Genomic DNA, 23,156 nt, shown 5'->3' on the forward strand with positions numbered 1-23,156 from the left:
CCCCAATCTCCATGGTCCTGCTGTGGGAGCACATTCCACTTCTTCAGCCAATAGCCTTTAATATACTAGCCCATTTGGGAGTGGTCTCTGATAATCTAAAAGCAGTTGTAAAGCATGCACCGCTCTCTGGCTTCTGGCTCCTGCTTCTGGCTGATAGACTCTGTGCCTGTTCACACAGAGAACTGTTATCTAGGACAGTGATCTGTAAGTTTTTCCCATAAATAAATAATCTTTTATTATTCATAGTTCTGAACTAATGTGGGATTATTTTGTGACTTCCATCTTTATCTGGCGCCCAACCATTTGGGCTCTGCTGCAAACTGCCGGGTTCACTGGGAAGAAATAAAGAAAGAAATTACAGTCTTCCTTGAATTCAATTAAATTGAAGGCACAACATATTCAAACCTATGGGACATTATGAAAGCTGTGCTAAAAGGAAAGTTCATAGCACTAAGTGCCCACATAAAAGAAAACAGAGAAAGCACACATTAGTGACTTAACAGCACACCTGAAAGCTCTAGAAAAAAAGAAGCACGCTCACCCAGGAGGAGTAGAAGGCAGGAAATAATCAAATTGAAGGTTGAAATAAACAAAATAGAAACACAGAAAACAATCCAAAGAATTAATGAAACAAAAAGCTGGTTCTTTGAGAAAATCTACAAGATTGACAAACCCTTATCCAAACTAATCAAAAAGCTAAGAGAGAACACCCAAATTAACAAAACCAGAAATAAAAACGGGAACATAACAACAAACACTGAGGAAATTCAGAGAATCATTAGGTCTTACTACAAAAACCTGTACTCCACAAAATTGGAAAATGTAAAAAAAAAAGGACAATTTAAATTAAATGAAAACCAGGTGAGCAATTTTAAAAGTCCTAAAAGCTGCAAGAACAATAATCAACTTTATATGGAAAAAAAAAACAGGATAGCCAAAATAATCCTATACAATAAAGTAACTTCTGGAGCTATTACCATCCCTGATATCAAGCTCTATTACAGAGCTACAGTTATGAAAACAGCTTGGTATTGGCATAAAAACAGAGACATTAACCAATGGAATCAAATTGAAGACATAGATATTAATCTACACACCTATGAACACCTGATTTTTGACAAAGATGCTAAAATTATACAATTGAAAAAAGAAAGCATCTTCAACAAATCGTGCTGGTATAACTGGATGTCAACATGTAGAAGAATGAAAATAGATTCATATCCATCACCATGCATAAAACTCAAGTCCAAATGGATTAAAGACCTCAATATAAATCCGACCACCCTGAACCTGACAGAAGAGGAAGTAGGAAGTAACGTTCAATGCGTGGACACAGGAGACCACTTCCTAAATATAACCACAGTAGCTCAGACACTGAGAGCAACAATAAATAAATGGAACCTCCTGAAACTAAAAAGCTTCTATAAGGCAAAATAAGACAAAAAGGCATCCTTCTAAATGGGAAAAGATCTTCACCAACCCCACATCAGACAAAGGACTGATCTCCAAAACATATAAAGCATCAAGAAATAACACAGTAAAATTCTAAATAACCCAATTTAAAAATGGGGCCCTGATCTAAACAGAATTCTCAACAGAAGAATTTCATATGGCCAAAAGATACTTAAGGAAATGTTCAACTTCCTTAGCTTTCAGGGAAATGCAAATCAAAACAACTCTGAGATACCATCTTACACCTGTCAGAATGGCTAAGATCAAAAACACTAAGGACAGCTTATATTGGAGAGGATGTGGAGTAAGTGGAACATTCATCCATTGCTGGTGGGAATGCAAACTTATACAACCACTTTAGAAATCAGTATGGCGGTTTCTTAGAAAATTGGGAATCAACCTACCTCAGGATCCAGCAATACCACTCTTGGGCATACACCTAAAAGATGCTCAATCATACTACAAAAGTATTTGTTCAACTATGTTTATAGCAGCATTATTTGTAATACCCAGAACCTGGAAACAACCTAGATGCCCCTCAACTGAAGAGTGGATAAAGAAATTGTGGCACATTTACACATTAGAGTACTACTCAGTGGTATAAAACAATGACAACTTGAATTTTGCATGCAAATGGATGGAATTAGAAAACACTATCCTGAGTGAGGTAACCCAGGTCCAAAAAAATGAATATTGTATGTACTCACTCATTAGTGGAGTCTATCCATAAACAAAGGACACTGATCCTAGAGAAGTTAAGTAATAAGGTGAATCCAAAGAAAAACATATATAGACCCTGGAAATTAGAAACAGGCAAGATCACCTGACAAAATTGGGAGCAGGGGGTAGAAGGAAAGGGAGAAGGGGAGGAAGGGGGAATAAGGGAGGGGCTGAGGAGAACTTGAGGGAACTGGATAGTGGAGATGGAGGAAGGACAGATATGAGAGTAAGAAAAGAGATACCTTGATTAATGGAGCCATTATGAAATTCACAAGAAACCTGGCTCTAGAATTCTCAGGAATTCACAAGGATGACCCCAGCTAAGACCCTAGGCAATAGAGGAGAGGGTTCCTGAATTGGCTTTGTCCTGTTGTCAGACTGATGATTATCTTAATCATCACCATAGAACCTTCGTCTAACAGATGAAACAGAGGCAGAGACCCACATCAGAGCACTGGACTGAGCTCCCAAGGTCCAGCTGAAGTATGAGAGGAGTGAGAATATGAGTAAAGAGGTCAAGACCATGAGGGGTTCACCCACTGAGACAGTTTGCTTGAGCTAATGGAAGCTCACCAACTCCAACTGGACTGGGAATGACCAAGCATAGGATCAAATTAGTCCCTCTGAATATGGTTGACAGTTGGGGCAGACTGAGCGGCCACGGACAATGGCACTGGGATTTGTCTCTACTACATGTACTGGCTTTTTGGGATCCTATTTTCCTTGGATGTACGCCTTGCTCAGCCTAGATGTAGTAGGGAGGGCCTTGGACTTTCCACAGGGCAAAGTGCCTTACCCTCTCTTAGGCTTAGAGTGGGTGGGGTGGGAGGGTGTGTGGAGGGACTGGGAGGAGGGGAGGGAGTGGGAATTTGGATTGGTATTCATGAAAGTAATAAAAAAGAAAAGGGGATAATAATATTGGATACTTGTGAGCTATTATTTATGGACAATTTACATTGGTATAGTTTTTGTATATTGATACAGGTTCAAATTATATTTAAATTGTTCACTTGGTATTGATTAAATTTTGGTATGTGGTACCTATCCAGAAAATTGTCCATTTCTTTTTACATTTACAATTTTGTGGAGTACAGATTTTTGTAGTAAAAACTAATGATTCTCTGGATTTCCTCCTTGTCTGTTGTTATTTCCCCTTTTCATTTCTGATTTTGTTAATTTGGATGTTCTCTCTCTGCCTTTTGATTAGTTTGGATAAGGGTTTTGTCTATCTTGTTGATTTTCTCAAAGAACCAGCTCTATGTTTCATTGATTATTTGTATTGTTTCTTTGTTTCTATTTTATTGATATCAGCCCTCAATTTGATTATTTCCTGTCATCTACTTCTTGGGTGAGTCTGCTTCTCTTTGTTTTAGAGCTTTCAGGTTTGCTGTTAATTCACTAGCGTGAGATTTCTCCACTTTCTTTATGTATGCATAGTGCTATGAACTTTCCTCTTAGCACTGTTTTCATAGTGTCCCATACCTTTGGTTACATTGAATTTATTTATTATTGTGACTTCAATTTTAGTAGTAACAGGAATTAGGTATTGACATAACAGGTCTTGAAAGTTGTATGGAGAAAAGCAACCTCATAGATATACTTGAAAAAAATATTAATCCTATAGCTCCTGGAGAACAGACAAGAGTAGAAACTACTATAGTAGCTTCCTGGGCAACTAGCAATGGGAAATGAACAAATGCAGGCATCAGCAAGAACCAATAGGATTTGACTTCAAAAATAGTATCAGTGTTTTGCTATCTACTTCAACAGCCCTGCATTCTCTCTGCCTACACATTTACTGATCATTCTCACTTGCAAGTGCCCACATTCAGTATCCTTCTCTCAATCACATGTCACATGATATTAACTGGAAGAGTGAGAGTCATATCCATATTCCTCTTGGGATTCTGACAATGCTAAGCATGCAGTAAGCACTCATTAAATACTGATAGAATAAATACAACACTCTCCCTGACAACCAACAATAAAGGTTATAACAATTTTCAGAAAATTCTATAAGCTCCTACATATACCAAAATTACATTGCATTGTGGTTTCCTTTGGCTCACAAACTTTAGTCATGAGCTTAATGTTCAACAATAAAAAATGGCTAAATGAACAACATTAATTAACAAAGGTCAGATTAATAAACTGTAATACCATAGTTTTGAATTGACCAGTGAGATAGTGGCCTGAGCAGCAGTTTTCTGGAAAGTGCTCATGCAAGCTTCTGAGGGCCTGCTGTGTGCACCTGTTCATAGCCCCATATTCAGTGACACATCATTAGGCATGAAAGCATCCAGGGCAGGAGTGTTTACACTATAAAATTTGGCAAATGACAGGTTTTAAACATTTACCAGTATATTGTTACATGTAGATAGCAATGATCAATTGATGATAAAAATTATTTGAAAACTTGATGGGGATCGCTATCACATTACTCGAAGAAGGCTAATACTATAAGAACTAATTAATGAGGCAAACAATCCCAATTAGAAAGGCATTAAATATCAAGAATCTCCTAATATGGGACAGGAAAATACACAGCATCACTAGGAAATATTCTTGTTAAACAAATCTGATTCTAATCAAGCCTAAATATACCTACTAGTTCATAGGAAATAAAGCAGATGGAAGAATAAGTAAACAACCAAAACCCTGAGAGTGGAAGTCAAAAGGATAAGTGACTTTTTATGAATGAATGATTGCATGATGAATGAATGAATGAATGAATGAATAAACAAGTATAAAGGAAAAATGATAAGGAAGAAACCTACCAATTAAGGCATAGATTATCAAAACAAGAATAAATGCACATGTAGTCATAAGTTTGAATCTTGATTTGAACAAGCCACTACAAAAAGACATACTTGGGAGAAATCAGAAAACTGGATGAATAATAAATGATATTTATAAACTATTGCTGATTTTATTAATTAGAAGGGGAATAGAAGGGAAGTAGAGGGAGGAGAGGAATGACAAAAGAATGTAGTAGGGGGTGAATATGAGTAAATTACAGTGATTTGCATAGACAAAAAGTCAGTGAAACACATTAATTTATATATAAACAAAAAATTTTAAATAATTCAACAACCAACAAATAATAATAAAAACAAAAGCTCTCTCTCACACATACACAAAGTCTTATAGGGATTACATAATATTTATACTTCGGATTGTAGCAAAATAGTATATGGAAAGGGTTCACTAAATTTGAAATTTTCCATAATATAGTTTTTAAATAAAGTAGCCAGTGTACAGGATATATGTATAAAAGAAAAACCAAAACTATCAGTATAGACATGGGTATATCTTTAGGAAATAACATTATCATGAAAAAGTGATAAAGAAAACATTCATACTAGGGTCTCAAGTATTTTAAAGACATAAACCCTGAAGTCAATTTCATATAGACACATATACATTCACAAATGTACTACCAAATGTCAGTGGCCTAAGGTAAGGTGGCACATGGCACTTGTGGGGGATGAGGTCAAGAAATGGATCTGGGTGGCAGTGGCACATGCATTTAATACCAGCACTTGGAAGACAGAGGCGATCTCTGAGTTCGAGATCAGCCTGATCTACAGAGTGAATTCTAGGACAGTCAGAACTACATAGAAAACCTCGTCTCAGGAGAAAAACAAAACAGAAACAAAAAAAGGAGGAGAAACAGGCTCATGTTTAAATTGTACATCCAAGAAAGAATTTGTCTACTACTGAAATGAGTCTTTATGCACATTTTCAAAAGGGTGCTCACTCTTAACTATTCTCCAGAGATTATGGTCCTGTTCCTCCCCTACAAGCCCTCCTAAAAGTACTCACCAGCCAGGAATCTCCATAAAACCTGAGAGTAGACAAAGAGAATGCTCAGCAGCAGCACCGCCTTAACCCCTGTCTTGGCAAAGACTGTTAAATCCCCAGGCTTTTACCTTCTACAGGCCCAAACTGGAGCACTTTGTTAATAGAGAAAGGTGAACAGAATTTGTTGGAGAAGAAACAATCTTCTAAATAAAGACAGATGGGAATGAGAAAAGGCAAAAGAATCCAAGGACAGACAGTGCACTGGCCCATACTCTGCAAAGACTGCTTTCATCTCTATGTTCATGCTGAGTCCTGGCACAGCTCAGCTCAGAAACAACCTGGACTATTCTCCTACCTCTGAAAAGTTTCATCTAGGCCAATGTCCAAATGTACTTCTTGTTGTTTACATGAACTTCTAGACTTCAAATCTCATGCCAAAGGAACACTAGGCTGCAGCCAACACGTTTTATAATCTCTCAAGTACTGAAACCCTCAAAAAGGTTGATTAATGCTCTGTCAATATAAATTCCGGCTGTGTTAGTTCTTAGAGCAAATCCTCTAAGACAAGTAAGATCAGCTCCAAAAGCAAGAATTCCAATCTGGAAAACTAGAAGGGACCCCTTAGCTCTTCAAAACAGGTGGGTCACTGACAGTCAAAGGCCTGAGTCTCGGTGAAGGGCTGGGAAAGCAATGGGAGGTGAATGAGGAAAAGAAGAAACAGCTTGATGTCTCCTGTACTACTTCCATCACAGGGAGCTCAGCAAACACTCCTATGAAATATTTGATTGAGCAGATGAAATGGGGAAGGCAAGCATAGAAGACAGAAGAGAAATAGGGCCCCCTTTGCTACTGCAAAACAGGGCCCCTGGCATTAGAGCATATAGTAAGATCCTAGTTTTAACTGCTACTGGCTCATCGGCCTTTGACAAACTTGCACTCGTACCTATATCTGTAAAATGAGGAGGAAACAGTACCTATCTTGCAGGGTTACTATAAATTTGAAGATAATGTACACAAAATGCTTTATATGTGTCCTCTGTATGGTGACACAAATCTTGTCATTCCTAACTATTATATCTGGTGGTAGGCAGTGGTGAAGTGAAAAACCCAGAAATATAAATAGGGAAGTCTGACTTAAGACAAAATGCCCACTTCATAGATAAAGTATATATTACTTGATAAATGATCCTAGAGCAATTATTTCATACACAAGAGAAAAATTTAAGCTGAAATAATCTAACAGTCAATAATGATCCTACTGGTGTATTCCAAACACTAAAAGATGATAAAAGTTTCATCTTTAAATTGTCAGCAGCTAAAAGATTATTAGCTAAGCTTTTAGGAGCCAATAATAAGCATGTGACCCACCTCACTATGTTAACTTCATAATAAGATGTGTCCAGACAAAAATTCAGTGAGTTACAAAATTCATGATAAAAAAAACTTGTCAACTGTATTTCTATATATTATCTATCAGTTGAAGGCTTTGAAAATGAATTTTCCTTGTAAAGTTTATTTAGAATAGAATGAATCAAAAAGAACAAAGTTTCTAGAAATAAATTTAACAATATAAGATCTGTATGCTTATAAAATAAAAGACACTACTAAAGCCGGGAGGAAGTGGCACATGCCTTAATCCCAGCACTCGGGAGGCAGAGATCTGTGAGATCAAGGCCAGCCGGGTTTACAAGAGTAAGTTCCAGGACAGCCAGGCTACACAGAGAAACATTGTCTCAAAAAAAAAGACACTATTGACTTAATGAGCAAGTACATACCATGTTCATCTTTCTGGGTCTGGGTTACCTCACTCAGTTCCATCCATTTGCATGCAAATTTCAAGATGTCATTGTTTTTTACCACTGAGTAGTACTCTAATGTGTAGATGTGCCACACTTCCTTCATTCATCTAGGTTGTTTCCACGTTCTGGTTATTGCAAATAATGCTGCTATGAACATAGCTGAGCAAATGTCCTTGTAGTATGATTGAGCATATTTTGGGTATATGCCCAAGAGTGGTATTGCTGGGTCCTAAGGTAGGTTGATACCCAGACCCAGAAAGATGAACATGGTATATACTCACTCATAAGTGGATACTGGCTGTAAAGCAAAAGATAACAAGCCTATAGTCCATGATCCTAGAGAAGCTAAGTAACAAGATGAACCCTAAGAAAAACATACATAGATCCATCTGGAAAGTTGAAACAGACAAGTTTGCCTGATAAAATTGGGAACATGGCAGTTGGGGGAATAGGGAGAGCAGAAGGGGAAGAGGAGTGGAGAAGGGGAGGGGGAGAAGAACTTATGGGAATGGGATAGTCAAAATGGAGGACGGATAGAGAAGAGAGCAAGGAAAGAGATATCTTGATTGAGGGAGCCATTATGGGGCTAGGGAGAAACCTGGCATTAGAGAAATTCCCAGGAATCCACAAAGATGACAGCAGAGCACTGGACTGAGCTCCCAAAGTCCAGTTGAAAGTGGGAGGAGTGAGAATATGAGCAAAGAGATCAAGACTATAATGGATACACCCACTGAAACAGTTCACCTGAGCTAATGGGAGCTCACCAACTCCAGCTGGACTGGGAAGGAACAAGCATAGGACCAAACTAGTCCTTCTGAATGTGAGTGACAGTTGTATGGCTGGGGCAGACTGAGCAGCCACTGGCAGTGGCACCAGGATTTATCCCTATTGCATGTACTGGCTTTTTTGGAATTCTCTTTGGATGGATACCTTGCTCAGCCTAGATATCGTAGGGAGGGCCTTGACCTTCCCCAAAGCAAAGTACCTTATCCTCTCTGTGGAGTGGATGGGGGATGGGGTGGGGGTAAGTGGAGCGGAGGAGAATGGGAGGGAGTGGGAACCGGGATTGGAATGTAAAATGAAACAAGATAGCTTGTTTTCTTTTAAAAAATTAAAATTAAAAAAGACACTATTGAAAGAAATTTAAATTTAAAAAGCAATTTAAACAAAAAGCCAGTCTGTGTCTGGGGAGTAGAAGACAGTATTATTAAGACAATATTACTAACCAAACTTAATCTAAAAATTAATGAAGTTCCTAACAAAACACCAATCATATTTTTTTGCAGGAACTGACAAGATAATCCTAAATTTCATATGGGAATGCTAGAGAATCAGAATAATGAAAAAAAATCCTAAAAAAGAATAAAGTAGAGGATCTTGTAATTCCTGAAACCAAAACATTCTACAAGAGCTATGAATTAGAAGGAGAGTAGGGAGGGGTAAGAGAGAAATGTAATTAAATCACAATCTTTAAAAAAAAATTTTTTTAAAGCTGGAGAGATGTGCTGGGGCAATTGTCGCTGAAAACTTGGAGTGGCCAATCAATGTCTGGTTTAACTTGAGACCCACACCACAATGAGCTCATGCCCAACCCAGACTAGATGGTCAGGAACCCCAGACTAGATACCCCAGAGACCTATGGTAGAACCAAACACTACCGGCAAAAGAATTCAAATGAAAGAATTTCTACTGATATTCTGCTATACTCAGATTGGTGCCTTGCCCAGTCATCATCACAGAGGCTTCCTCCAGCAGCAAAATGGGATCAGATACAGAGACCAACAGTTAGACATTATGCAGAGAGAGAGTCTAAATTGTAGATCTCCACCTGGTCATGTCCCTGCCTCCCGCCAGCTTAGGGAACCCCATGGAAGAGTGGGAGGAAAGACTGTAAGAAATAGAAGGTATATAGGACACCAGGACAACGTGGCCCACTGAATCAACTAAGTAGGAGTCATCTAGGTTCACAGGGACTGAAGCAGCATGTACAGGGCCTGCATGGATCTGCACCAGGTTCTCTCTGTGTGGTATAACTACTGGTGTTTCTGTGGGACTACTAAAAGTGAGACCTTGTGTGTCTCTGAGTCTTTTGTGTGCTCTTGGAAATCTTTTCCTCCTATTGGATTGCGTTGTCGAGCCTCAATGGCTTTTGCTTTGTCTTACTGAATCTTGTTTTTTTCCATGTGTGTTGTCTCTTGGAGGCTTGCTCATTTCTGAAGGGAAACAGGAGGAACAGATCTGAGGGAGAGGGGAGGTTGGGGACTAGGAGGAATAGAGAGAGGGAAGGCTATGGTCTGGATGTATTGTTTGAGGAAAAAAATCTATTTTCAATTAAAAGAAGAAAAAGTGCAAAAGACAAACCCACAGAATGATAGAAAATATTTGTATATGAAAGATCAGAAAATAAAATTATAGAATATATTCATAAAACTTACAAATCAATAATAAAAGGAAAATACCCAAATTTGAAATGCAGAAAGTTTATGGATATTTATTCCAACATGACATATAGTAGATTCCCATTCATGAAGAAGCTAAAGAAAGAAAGCTATACCAAATATGTTCAGGATGTAATGGATTGGAATGGTTTGGAATCCTTATGCACTACCAGTGAAGTGGCAAATTGGTAAAGCTGCTTTGGAAAACAGTTCAAGAAATTCTCAAAATATTCAGTAGAATGTTGCCATATGAAGCAGAAATTCTACTCCTGTGTATATATCCAAGAAAAGCAAAAGCATACTTTCATGAAAACTTGGACCTGAATGATCAAAGAACTATCCAGTATTACCAAAAAGTAGAAACAACCCAAAAGTTCATCAAGAGATAAACAATAAAAATTACAGTGTGGATGAACATTGAAAACTTTAAGTTAAATGAAAAAAAAGAATGCATTTTCTATTAATACAGAATGTTTAGAACACGTGTGTCCATAGAAATATAAAGTATGTTGGTGGTTACCAGGAACTAGAGGGAAGAAAGAGTAGAATGAGAAATGACTGGTAACGGGTAAAGATTTCTTTCTGGGGTGTTGAAAGTGCTCTGAAATTAGAGAGTGTGGATGTATATTTATAGTATAGTTCTATACATACACAAAGGCCACTGAACCATATACTTTTTGAAAGGTAAGTTAGACAGTGAGTGAATTATATCTTAATAATACTTCAACTTAGAAAAATACAACTGCTTAGACTAGATTTATGTCACGAGCCTGAAATATTGGACATGGGGCAGGGATCCCATAATCCTACTAAAATTTTAAATTCTACTAAATTTCAAAGAGAAACAACTAACTCTTACAGGAAAGAGACATGAGGCAATCTGCAAGGCAGAACCGAGCAAATGTATCCTTCAGAGAACTTGAGAGAAAAGCCTGGCCTTGGAAGCATCGCTTACTTCCAAGGAGTTTCTGGTTTCTCAAGTTACAGAGAGAAATAGTCATATATAGAAAATCCAGGACAAATTTCTCCCATCTCACCCCTAAGTAAACTTCCCAAATGAAGCCAAAGCCCTGATCTGAGCACACATGTCACAATGGAGGCTTTCGGAAGTCCTCCATTCCCCTGTCTTGAAGGGAAACAGAAAAGTAATCTGAAGCACATAGCAGCACCTGGAAGAAGGCTCCAGAATGCCTCTGTCATTTCAGCCACATTCCAGGAGGTAGCAGCAGATGGTAATAAAGATACTCTGAAATGGTAGGTAATGCTGAATTTAGCCAACAAATATACTTCTGGATTTTCATGTGCCACTGTAATACCTTACAGCATAATAGATAATATGTGTAGATGAGGCAATATTTAAAAGAATGAATGAAAGTAGGACTGTCTCTCATTCTGTCCCCAGTCATACTGTTCCTTTCCCCAGAGGTGACCATCACTTTCCAGTAGTCCTGAGTCAGGAAGAATAGTCTTAGGTTTTGGAAGGTAGAAGCAGGCAAACCTGGGTTACAGGTTTTGAGTCCCTATCTCAAAATAAAGTATTCTTCTTGGAATTTTCATTTGCAAGCACAAATATTCTGCAATGTGCCCTTTTCATGTAATTTCTCTCAGCTGTTTTCTAAGAAATATGCAGACATTATTTTGAACAGATTCATAAGATCTTGTGGTATGGATGCATTGTCATTTTAATTACGGAATTAATATTATTATCAATATTTTGAAGCAAGGTAATATCTCAGTTTCTTTTCTGTTTCTGTGATTTGAAAAGCCACTCTGATAAAAGCAGCTTAAGGGAGAAAGGGTTTACCTTAGCTCCCAGTTCCTGGTTACAATCCATCACAACAGAGAGGCCACAGCAGCAGCAGGAGTCGAAAACAACTGGTCACATCACATTCCAGTCAAGCAGTCAAGCAGCAGAGAGCTACAATGTCTACCTCTACTCAGTCCCCCTCTTCATCCACACAGTCCAGGAGCCCAATCAGGAAATGCTGCCTCCATAGTAGAGAGGACCTTCCCACCTCATGCCTACGGTTCAACCTAATCCAGACAAACCCTCACTGAGACTCCCTTCCACAGCTTGTAACACTAACCATTACTGGTTGGAAATTTGCTACTCATAAGAAGCCATTACCCACGCTGAAAGTATTTTGTTCAGCCATCACAATGGTTTTAATGTGTGACTCTTAATAGATGTGGCCATAGGTGGTGGTAGAAAAAACTGTTCAGCAATATCCACCCTCCTCTTTTAAAGTAAAAAGGCACCATTAGAAAACACTATATCCATGGGAGCGGTTCCCATGCCCTGGGCCAAAGCGGAAGTGGTAGAAGTTACTAGTCTGAATCTTTAAAGGAACAACTATAACTCCTCACAATCTCTGTGCTTCTTGCGTGAATTCTCAATAACAATAATAGATAGGGCCATTGTGGTGAAGGCAGAACTAAAGCTTTTTACCATCACCATGAAAACCTCATGCTGCAAACCTTAGACATGGCTTTGGAAGAAGAGGTCAAGAACAGAAGGAGGGGAAGTTCCATCCAGTAGAGGAGGGAAAAAAACATTTTATGGGGGAAAAAAATGTATCATTGCCATGAGAAAAGCCAGTTAAATTATAAAACGAATCGGTCTTCCTATGTGATTTTCCTTACAGGAATTTCAGTGACAGATGTTTCATGGTTACAATAATAGACCGTCAAAAGCCAAAGCATCATCCGGTAGGCCCCAGGTTGACTATCTCTAGGTTTTGTAGATCTGCATCACAGCTGACTTAGACTCCCTTGCATAATCACTACATTTATTTATGTACTTGTGTGTGCATGCCTATGGGCCCACTCTTGCACATTTCTGTCATCTCTCAAACATGGCAGCTGTGGAAGTCTGGTGAGAAGATGGCTTCAAGACCAGGATTAGTTCTAAGAAATTATACGATCAGGTTATATCATCTTCTCCAAAGAAAGTCCACACTTGGTTTGATGTTTGTTCCTAGAGCCCTGGGATCCTATAAATTATACATCCTCACTTTCTTTGCAACTCTCAAAGTTGCAAAATGCAACTCCTGACTTTCCAAACTTGCCCTTGTTCATTTTTATTGATTGCTGCTTCTTTTGGGGGGAATGGGAGTTTTGAGATAGTGTTTCTCTGCGAAACAGAGCCCCGGCTGTCCTGGAACTCGCTCTGTATACCAGGCTGATCTCAAACTCCGAGAGATCCACCTGACTCTGCCTCCAAAATGGCTTAGTGCTGGGATTGAAGGTGTGTGACACCATGCCTGCAGACTGTTGCTTCTTGGTGGATATTAACATTACTCTTATCTAATTTTCTCAATTTCCTCTTCATTTCCTCTTGCACTCTTGCTTCTTTCCATCCAATTTCTTTCTGCTTTCCTTCTTTTTTTTTCTTGGTGGTGGTTGTTTGAGAAATAGTCTCACTGTAGCCCTGGATGAGCTTGAATTGGCTTTGTAGACCACTATGATCTTGAACTCATGGAGAAACACCTGCTTCTGCCTCTCAAGAATTAGTATTAAAGTAGTATACCACTACTCCTGTCTTCTTCATTTTATTTTAGATTTATTTACATGATTTTATGTATATGTGTATTGTGCCTGCATGTACATATGTGCACCAAATGCATGCCTAGTGCCCATGGAAGTCCAAAGAGGATGTTAGATCCTCTAGAATTGGAGTCACATGAGCAACCATGTGGGTGCTGGGTCCTGAACAGAGCAGCCAGTGCTCTTTGCTGCTATGCCTTCTCTCTCTCCCTTTCATCTAATTTCTTTTCCACATTGTCATTTCATTTTAAGTTACTATCTCTCAGCACCTTGGCAACACACACTGCTTTCTACCACCCTGTGGATTCCACTTTTTAAAAGAGGCTTTGCTTTAGCTTTGTTTTTTAACTCATCAATATCTTGTTTCATCTCAAGTCATCTTACTCACTTTCCCATATCCTCAGTCCTGGTTTTATAGGCAGAGCCTCCCAGATAGATTTTGTCTAAAGGAACAAAATTAGCAGAAGGAGATACTGAAGTGATAAGGACGTAGCAGAGCAGCAAATCACAGTAGCTTGTAGCTACTGACATTCTTACATGCCTTGGATAAGAGAAGTATAGAAGTTCTCAGACAAGATGGAAAAATGCCAATAAGCGGTATCTGTGATTAGTCAACAGAAGCTGGGTGAACCTTGTGAGCAGAAGAGTCACGAAGGAAGAAATAATGGTCAATAATTGTATGAAAGGATGCTTGTCCTTAGAAGGAATCAGGAAAGTTTTTGCCTAGCTCCAAAAAGATGAAGACTGAGCCATGATGGTGATGGTGTAAGTGAATACTCTCAGACAATGCTAGAAATGATGTAAGCCAACAGGTTTGCTGCAGCTGTCTAGCATCATACATTTACAGCTAGCCAGGTGGTGGTGCACACCTTAATCCCAGCACTCAGAAGGCAGAGGCAGGCGGATCTCTGAGTCTGAGGCCAGCCTTTTCTACAGAGCAAGTTCCATGTCAGTCAGGGCAACACAGAGAACCACCGTCTCAAAAACAAACAAACAAACAAAAAGTAAACATCTATAGTCGTTGATCTCAAAACTCCTACATTTAGGATTTAGCAAAAGAAAATAATCAGATGAGGAAACAAAAGTGTGGATTTGGAATCACTGATAACTTTTGCCTTGTTTGAAACTTAAGAGCAAGGTAAGATTGTGGAAGAAGAAAGGGAGATTTGTGTCTATTGAAGGGAAATTCTCCATCAATACGTCATCAACTATGGTGCATCCATATCATGTATGCATTAAAAAGAGCGATACAGTTCTTCACTATGAAATAGACAAATGGCTAATTTGAAAGGACAGGACACAGAACGGCAAATGTAGTCTGATCCCGTTTATCTAAAAGGATGTCTAAAGACAAGAACAATGAAAAAACTCAGACAAGTTCCCTTCAGTGGACTCCTCTGGGAGGTTTAGTCTCTACTTAAGGCATTTCTGGTTTGTAACTTTTTTACTATTTTCTAGAATACAGAACATAATAAAATTATACATAATTCAGAAAAACTTTTGTACTTTTCTGTAAGAATGAACTAACATAGAAAAAATTAAGTAGATGGTGGTTTGAATGAATTGTCCCCCATATTCCCAGGCATTTGGATATGTAATCCTCAATTGGTAGCCCTGTTTGGGCAGACATAGAAGTATGCCTTGCTGGAAGAAGTGTATCATTAAGGGCAGATTTTGAGAGCTTAAGCGTTTGTGCCATTTCAGTTTGTTCTGTTTCCTGCTTGTGGTTTAAGTAGTGAGCTGCCAGCTCTCAGTTTGCTGCTCCGGTTGCCGTGACTACCCACTGCCACACTTTTCCACCACCACGGTAATGGGCTCTTCTTATTACTCTGGAATTATAAGTCCTCTGTAAATTGCCTTGGTCACCATGCTGTACCACAGCAATATAAACCAAAGACACAATCACACCACCCGATTTTTAGATCACAGAAACATTCTATTCTTCATAAGATAAATTTAAACTGCTTCTCAAAAGTTCATTTCTGAAAGCCATTTGTGTAAGCTTGGTATACTAGCTCACACCTGTAACTCCAGCACTTGAGAGGCTGATGTAGGAGGATTCCTCCACAAGTTCAAGACCAGCCTGGGACTACATAGTGATTTTGATGCTAGTGTAAACTAAACAGTAAGATCCTGTATGAAAACAAAACAAAACAAAAATTCAGTTGTGTAAACCAATTCTGAAAAGACAGTGGAATTAGGCAATGAATGCAAGATATGTCTGCTCAGCTATTTTTTCTATGTGTGTTTTGCCTGTATGTAGGTTTGTGAACCACACACATGCAATGTCCATGGAGGCCAGAAGAGAATGCTGGATCTCCTGGATCTAGAGTTGCAACTGGTTATGAGCATCCATGAAGGTGCTGGAAACTGAATCTAGGTCCTCTGGAACAGTAGTCGTGTTCTTAACCATTGGGTCCACTCTCTAATACCCCTTAGCTATTTTTTGGTACAACTATTAGATTTATCTAGACATACCACAGGGTTTTCTCCAAGATATTTATCAAACCAAAATATTTTCATCAAGAAATACAAGTCTTCAATGAAGATGTTAAAAGATTGCTGCCTAAATTCAGAATCTCTCTAGAACAACTCTGAGATGGGAACTTGAGAATGTATTTTATTTACCTGTGGGCAAAGTGAGACGGAGCAAAAGAAAATAAAAATAGAAGGCTTGTTAACAAATGGATACTATGATAGACTAACCTAGAGTCTGCTCACTCTGGAAGGCTTCTGAAAATCTTTCTAGAAAGAATTACAGAACTTTCCACTAACATCAAGAAGTCGTGGAGCTTTCCCCGCATCACTCAAGAACATAATATCAGGGCGGCTCCTGAAACTTCCCAGCCATGAAAATATGAACCTTGGATGTATATTAAGGTGCCTGGGCTAGACAGGGTGACATTTGCCATATGTTTTCAACTACCCAAAGTGTTACAATCCCATGGCGGCACATATTGGCATTACTTTAAAGATAAAGAAACTGAGGCACAAAGATTAGCTCACTCTCAGGCACATATACATTTCCATTCTCAGTTCTTGCAAGGGAAAGATACTGAAACAGCTCTCCAGATTATTTTAATCATCTTGCAGCCATAGTAGAGTCTTCTAGTTCCTAATCTTATAACCAAGTGAAATTTTCATAACATCATCACCCATGGCTACTCTTACCCTAGAGATGAGTCACTATGAATTTATCTCAGAATTTGGATTGAAGTATGGAGGGGGGAATTTTTATCTGATGAACTCACTGCAGGGAATCAGTTTCATAGGGAGTTTCAAATTTGAGTATATTAAAACATAATCTATAGCTTTACTATTAGTAGAATACATTATTAGAATGAGTGAAACATTCTGAGCACTGCCAGGACACTGAGGTCATGCTAATGGGAAGGCCAATGAGACTCTCTGTTTTATTAGAAAGGGGAATAATCCACACATCGCTGGCAGCCAAGTCTGCCTTGGTTTAAACTACACACAGATTGAGAAAACATTTCAGGAAGTCATATTGATGGTTCACTTACATACACCAGTGGAAAGACCCTTGCAGCTCACCGAAGGACATCTGAGACAGTGCTATCTATGCTGTCACCAGAAGCGATGGCATGTCTCTTATGTTTTGCTCCTTGGCTTTCCTAGGACTTAGCCTACCTCACAGGAAGTAGGGGAAAGAGCAATCCTCTCTGACACCTCTCAGGCCCAGTACAATTGTAGCCTCAAAAAAAAATCCCAGAAACCCAAGAGCAGCCCACCCACAAGAACCCTCCACCCAAGCATTAGTCAGATTTGGAGTCTTCTGCATTGAACCCTAAGAACACATGGATATACTGCCATAGAAAATTCTGACTAGGTGCCTATCACAAGCTCTTACCCTGAAGAACCACACAATGTCTCAGGAAAATGCCAGTCATCTTATTTACAAATTACCATATAGAGAGGATAAGACGGCAGCCAAGCACACTGAGAGCTGCCTGGAGTTGAAGCATTTTGTTCTCTTAGTAAAGAAGCACTTCATCATTCTTCCTCCTCGGCAGTGTGGGCAAGTCTCCAGACCCATATGCTATGTATCTGTCTGGGAATTTTCCTGCCCAAGAATATCACAGCAACATAAAGATTTGCATGGCCAGGAAAACTGCCAGATCTGTCTGCTCTTTTCCCTGACACACGGAGGCCTTTGCAGCAGAGACATATACTGGCTCCAGCAGGAAAGGGAAGGGCTTAGGTGGGAGGACAGCACTTCACCTGGCACACTGGGCTGGAAGACTTTATTCAGATCCAAGGAGGAGGCTCTGGAATGGGTTTTCTGTGGCCGTGGTGGCGGGGTGGGAGGGTCCTCACCCCTTTTCATGGTCTCTTCTATGGAGGTGCTAGAGTAAGATCTGTAGCAAAATAAGGGAAGGTCAGAGGGGAAAGAGGAGAACTTTATTCCCTGAAATTGGGTTGAAATAGAAAACACCCCAAAGTCAAAATGAATGTAGAGGACAGACAAGCTGTCGAAAAGCAGCTATAAGTCCTGCTGTCCTTTAAATATCACTGCATACAATAACTGTCCAAACTCAGCCATGACTGGGATCTTTTGCCCTTATTAAGCCATATTCCTTAATTTACACTCTTTCCAAAAGTATAAATTCCAATCTGTTTCTGGTATACTTGCTAATAAGAATAGTGTGTAAGCCTTCCAGCTTGCACACTTCTGTGTTATAGGAGAAGTGCTTCATGGTATTAACTGATTTCAAAGCTTTGGTTTACTTGCAGTGTGATGGCAAGCACATATGGAGTGGGGACAGCCATGCTGTGACTCAAATGCAAGGGTTATGCCACAAATGACGCTTAGGAAAGAGAAACACATCAATCAGCTTCAGGGGGTTAGCTAGTCTTGCCCTGAGAAATAAGTGTTTTATGGAATTTTCAAAGCAAAGGCTTAATTTTAACCTTCTTTAAAGTGTAACAAGGCACAGCTAACTTGGTGACTTCTGACACTATAATAATGGCATTTAAAGAAAATGAAAGAAAAGATATAATGTTGCAAACTCCAATCTGTTTCTGTTTCAGTTTTTGAGATGTTGCTTCAGTGCTCATGAAACAGAAAATAAATCTTCCTGAAGTAACAGCTAGTATATTTACTGGTAACCTACTTTTTTCTGCACTAATTTAACTTCATACTTTGGTCTTGTGATAAGGCCAGGCTCCTGATATGATTAGGAAAAGCGTGGAGGATGTGTCCATCTCTTCTATTCGAGTTCTCAGCTGATGTCATGTCAAAGCAGAAAATGACCTCTGAATCACAGGTACAGCTGAGAAAGAAATTATCTTCAGGAAACTGGTTTCTGTATTTAGCTATTATAGTAGTTATTCCTGAATTAGAGTTGATCAATGGCTATTAAACCCCTTTAGTTTGGGTAATGTTTTTTGACAAAGCAAAGTTTTGTTTTTAACTTTAAGTGTGTTCTTTGACCACTTCATATATGTATAAAGTGCATCAGATTATTATAGCCCACTCTCTAATTCCCCCTTCCTATTATCCCTGCTTTCGCTCAAGACTCCTGCCCACATTTATGAGGTTTTTGCGATGTTGTTTTTTGTTTTGTTTTTTTTTTGTTTATAAGACCCACTGTGGTTTATGTGCGTGACTGTGGGCTTGGAACCATCCATTGGTATGTAGTGAAGTCTTCAGTGGGCACACAACTATAGACCATGACAGCTCATCCTCCAGAATTTATCAGTAACCAATAGTTCAGCAGGGGAACGGTCCCATAAGGACCAATTCATAATTAACTGTTGCTAGGCAAGAGTTTTATTTTACAAAAACAAAAAGTTTCCCAAGGTTTCTCTGTGGTGACTAAAGTTTTTGTTTGTCTTGTAAGGACACAATGTTTAAGACAATGGTAATAGTGGTACGTAGCATGCTCTTGGGTTGGTCCTAGTTCTGTATCTGGCCAGACAGATGAGAGAAACACAGGCAATAACAAAGGGAAAATTTCCTTAGCATTGTCAAACAGAACCAAAGAGAATTAACTTATGTGCAATAGTCTATGCGTACATGCACATGTGTATACACGTGCTTGTACACACATATACATACTTTGCCATAACCTCCTTTCCATATATGAACTTTGTGTTTATATTTTTACATAGAAAGGTACTGAATACCAGATAAGTGAGACTGTGTGGCAGGACTGTGGTCAAGTAAAACATAATGTGCAAGGAATTGACAAATGAGAGATAAAATAACATCAGAATGTTAATTTTTCCTCTTTTCCTTTTTTCTATAAGTCCTTATCATTTGGAAAAAATGAGAATATGGTTTGCCACTCTTCACCTCAGTAAATAGCCAGTTAGAAATAAGAAAAATGTAATCATCTAAATTGGACTAGGAGGCCAACTTCTAAAATAATAATATATAATATTTGTCTAGGCCATTACTAGTGGAGCCTGTGCCTTTGAGATTTTATAATTTCACTCATTTTGAGGAAATAAGAACTCAACAAAAACCATATTTATGAAGCTCAATTTGTGACTAGTAAGGTATATATCAGTTCATTTCTGCAATTTATGGAAAGCTTTTCTTATTATAAAAAGCTAAAGAACCTACCAGTCCTTTTAAAAAAAAACCTGACAATCCTTTAAAAAAAACAAAAACAGAGAGTAAATATGGTCACCCTTGTTTTCTTCCTACTCAAATAAGTTATTGCTCAAAAATATATATGAATATAGGTATTTGTGGCTTATATGAACAAGAAAAGAGAACCTCAACTCTTTGATTTACATTGAGACAGTATGTCCTTAAATTTCTTTTTTCAAAAGATTTGTTTACTTATTATCTATAGTGTTCAGCCTGCATGTGTGCCCACAGGCCAGAAGAGGGCACCAGAAATCATTACAGTTGGTGGTGAGCTACCATGTGGTTTTCAGGAATTGAACTCAGAATAGGCAGTGCTCTTAACAACTAGGCCATCTCTCCAGTCCATGTACTTAAATTTCAAGAGCATAAAATGTGATGCGGTTTAAATCCACTTTGGGGGAGGGGGATAAAGGACCTGAAGCTGAAGGAGGAAAAAAGTCACAAAGGGTTAAAGTAAAACTCAAAAAAAAAAAAAACCCACATGGTAGTCTATCCTACACAGCAGCTCTACTGCATTAAAGTGGCAGCAACATTTCCTGTCTTAGGCGGATTAACTCTGTGTCTCTGTATGTCCCCTCTGCTCCTCTTTTCCAGGTCTGACAACAGCCATGACTCTGCTCTCTTGATTTGTCCTCTTTTGTTCATGACTATTTTAAAAACATAAAGCCGAGAAGAGGCACTAAGAATGGCTCAAAGAGATCCTAAGTAATGCTTACCTGAAGCATGGTGTCTCCTTGAAGTCATAAACATTTTCCCTTCTCTAGATTTTATGTCCCAGACTTCTTACTGCTTGGGTGTTCATATTCACAGAAACTTTAGTTGTTACCTTTTAGCCCTATTTCCCTCTTAACAGAGCTATACCCCTATTACTTATCATCCTTCCCCAACTCAGTCATTTTACACAAACTACTTCCTGTCAGGGGTCCAGATAACAATAGCCACCATCTTGTAGCACTGATGCCCACAATGGCTAAGAGGCTTTCCAGCATCACTAGATTAATCAAGGCAGGCCATTCACAAAGGAGTGAAATGACCCATGTCTTTAGATTTAAGTCTGAAGGCAGAGCAGACAGTGATTTGGGTGTGGGGTCCAGGATTGTATTCTAGGCAGGGGCAGGGCACAAAAGACATCTTAATTAAATTAAATTTAATTTAGAAATTAAATAAACACTACCTGGATCTTGGTCTTGCTTTGAGACTGTTGCAGTCCTTAGAAGTTGCTGAAACAAAAGATTATTTGTTGGTTGCTTGGGTTTTCATTTCTCTGTTAATCAGGGTAGAAGTAGCAGTTGGGCTATTACAGAACACAGCAACAAGTAAAACCGAGGTTGATGTATCCATGTGGAAAACTCAAGGGCTTCTACACTTTGATAATTCTCTGATTTTACTTTTAAAGCTAAAGGCGCAATGAAAAGGAGAGAAATCCAGCATGTTTTCTTTCATTGAGATTGAGAGGTCATTCTCAAGTCTGAATGGATTAATGGAGACATTCCAAGATAAAAAGACAACCCACTTAAGAGGTTATCTTTTTATATAATGATAGATTCCCACCTGAGAGCTTCTTGGTATCTCCTGATAGTCTAATAATAGACTTAAAACTAGTATTCCAGGTTAGGAAGAAATAGATCTAGCTCCATATTTTCTTGAAATATATAATATTACCAGAGTTAGATGTAATGGCTAATACCTGGAATTGGATTCTAGGCCAGCCAAAGCTAATTAATGAGACCCTGTCTCAAAAAAAAAGTGTGTGTGTGCATGCAGAGCACCAAGGTCACAAGAAAGCTGAGCTCTTACAAAGAAATTAGAAGAAGGTGTGAAGCTTTTCCTCTAAGAAAATATCCCTGTCCAGTGTGGTTGCTCATGCTTATAATCCTAGCACTCAGGAAGTTCAGAGAGATCACCATGGTTTGGAGAGCAAACTGGGCTGTACAGTAAGTTCCAGAATAGCCTGGCTAAGCTACAGAGTAAGACCATATCTCAAAAACCTCCCTCCATAAAAAAGAAAGAGAAAATAGTCTTGTTTCCTTGTCTCTGTGACAGAACCAGACAAGAACTATGAAATGGAATCATTCAAACATGTTTCAACCATTCTTTTCCTCATCAAACCCAAATCAGAAGCTAATATGCTCACTACTATCACCCACAGAGCCCACTTTCCCATCAGAAGTTGTGAGGCGTAATTAGAAACTTACAAAAACATCAGTCCTCTTTTTGTGGCCCACTCATTTGTGGAAAGTGCCCTTAGAAGCTCGGAGCTTTGCTGTGTGGCCCATTCATTTGTGGAAAGTGCCTTTAGAAGCTCAGAGCTCTGCTATAGTTTTGCAAACACTGCAAGTTTTCACCATAAAAATTCACAGGAAGAGTGCTGCTTATGGGGAGAATATAATTTGTTTCTTTGTTTCACATATTTATCCAAAAGAAAGTGTTTCCCTGCTCATTTACACTGCTCCAAAGATGAAAGCCTCCTCTGATAGAAAGCAGCCTAGATTGATGATGATCATTAAAACCCTTGGGTTAGACAAGCAAAGCAGAAAGGGGAGCTGAAAATTCTCATAAATGCCAGCAAGGCACAACAAAGCAAACTCCCAAGAGAAAGAGCCTCTCCTTACATGTGGTCAGCTGCATAAAAGGAGCCATTTCTCCTGACCTAAGCATTTGGCTTGCTGCAGTGAGAAAAGGCGTGTTTCAGCTTCCAACTGCAATGCTGCAAGAGCCCCCTTCCCATCAACAAGAGTATGGAAATGCCAAAAGGACTGAGACTCTTCCTGTTCA

At 38.9% G+C, this 23,156-nt stretch overlaps 1 protein-coding gene across 14 annotated transcripts in view; it reads right to left on the reverse strand.

Annotated features, from left to right (window-relative positions):
* The window catches only part of Reps2 (RALBP1 associated Eps domain containing 2), a 274,896-nt gene that overhangs the window by 92,382 nt on the left and 159,358 nt on the right, over positions 1–23,156 (reverse strand). For 7 of the 14 annotated variants that reach the window (XM_075956744.1, XM_075956736.1, XM_075956732.1 and 4 more), the window contains 2 exons: positions 21,556–21,601; positions 18,002–18,138 (listed from right to left, as the gene is read on the reverse strand). The exons of the other annotated variants lie outside the window; for them this stretch is intronic. In XM_075956744.1, the coding sequence (XP_075812859.1) occupies positions 18,002–18,138; positions 21,556–21,601 (183 nt within the window). The remainder of the gene's footprint in view (positions 1–18,001; positions 18,139–21,555; positions 21,602–23,156) is intronic. 14 annotated transcript variants of the gene reach the window in all.

Source organism: Microtus pennsylvanicus, chromosome X (genome assembly GCF_037038515.1).
Source record: "Microtus pennsylvanicus isolate mMicPen1 chromosome X, mMicPen1.hap1, whole genome shotgun sequence".
Lineage (NCBI taxonomy): Eukaryota > Metazoa > Chordata > Mammalia > Rodentia > Cricetidae > Microtus > Microtus pennsylvanicus.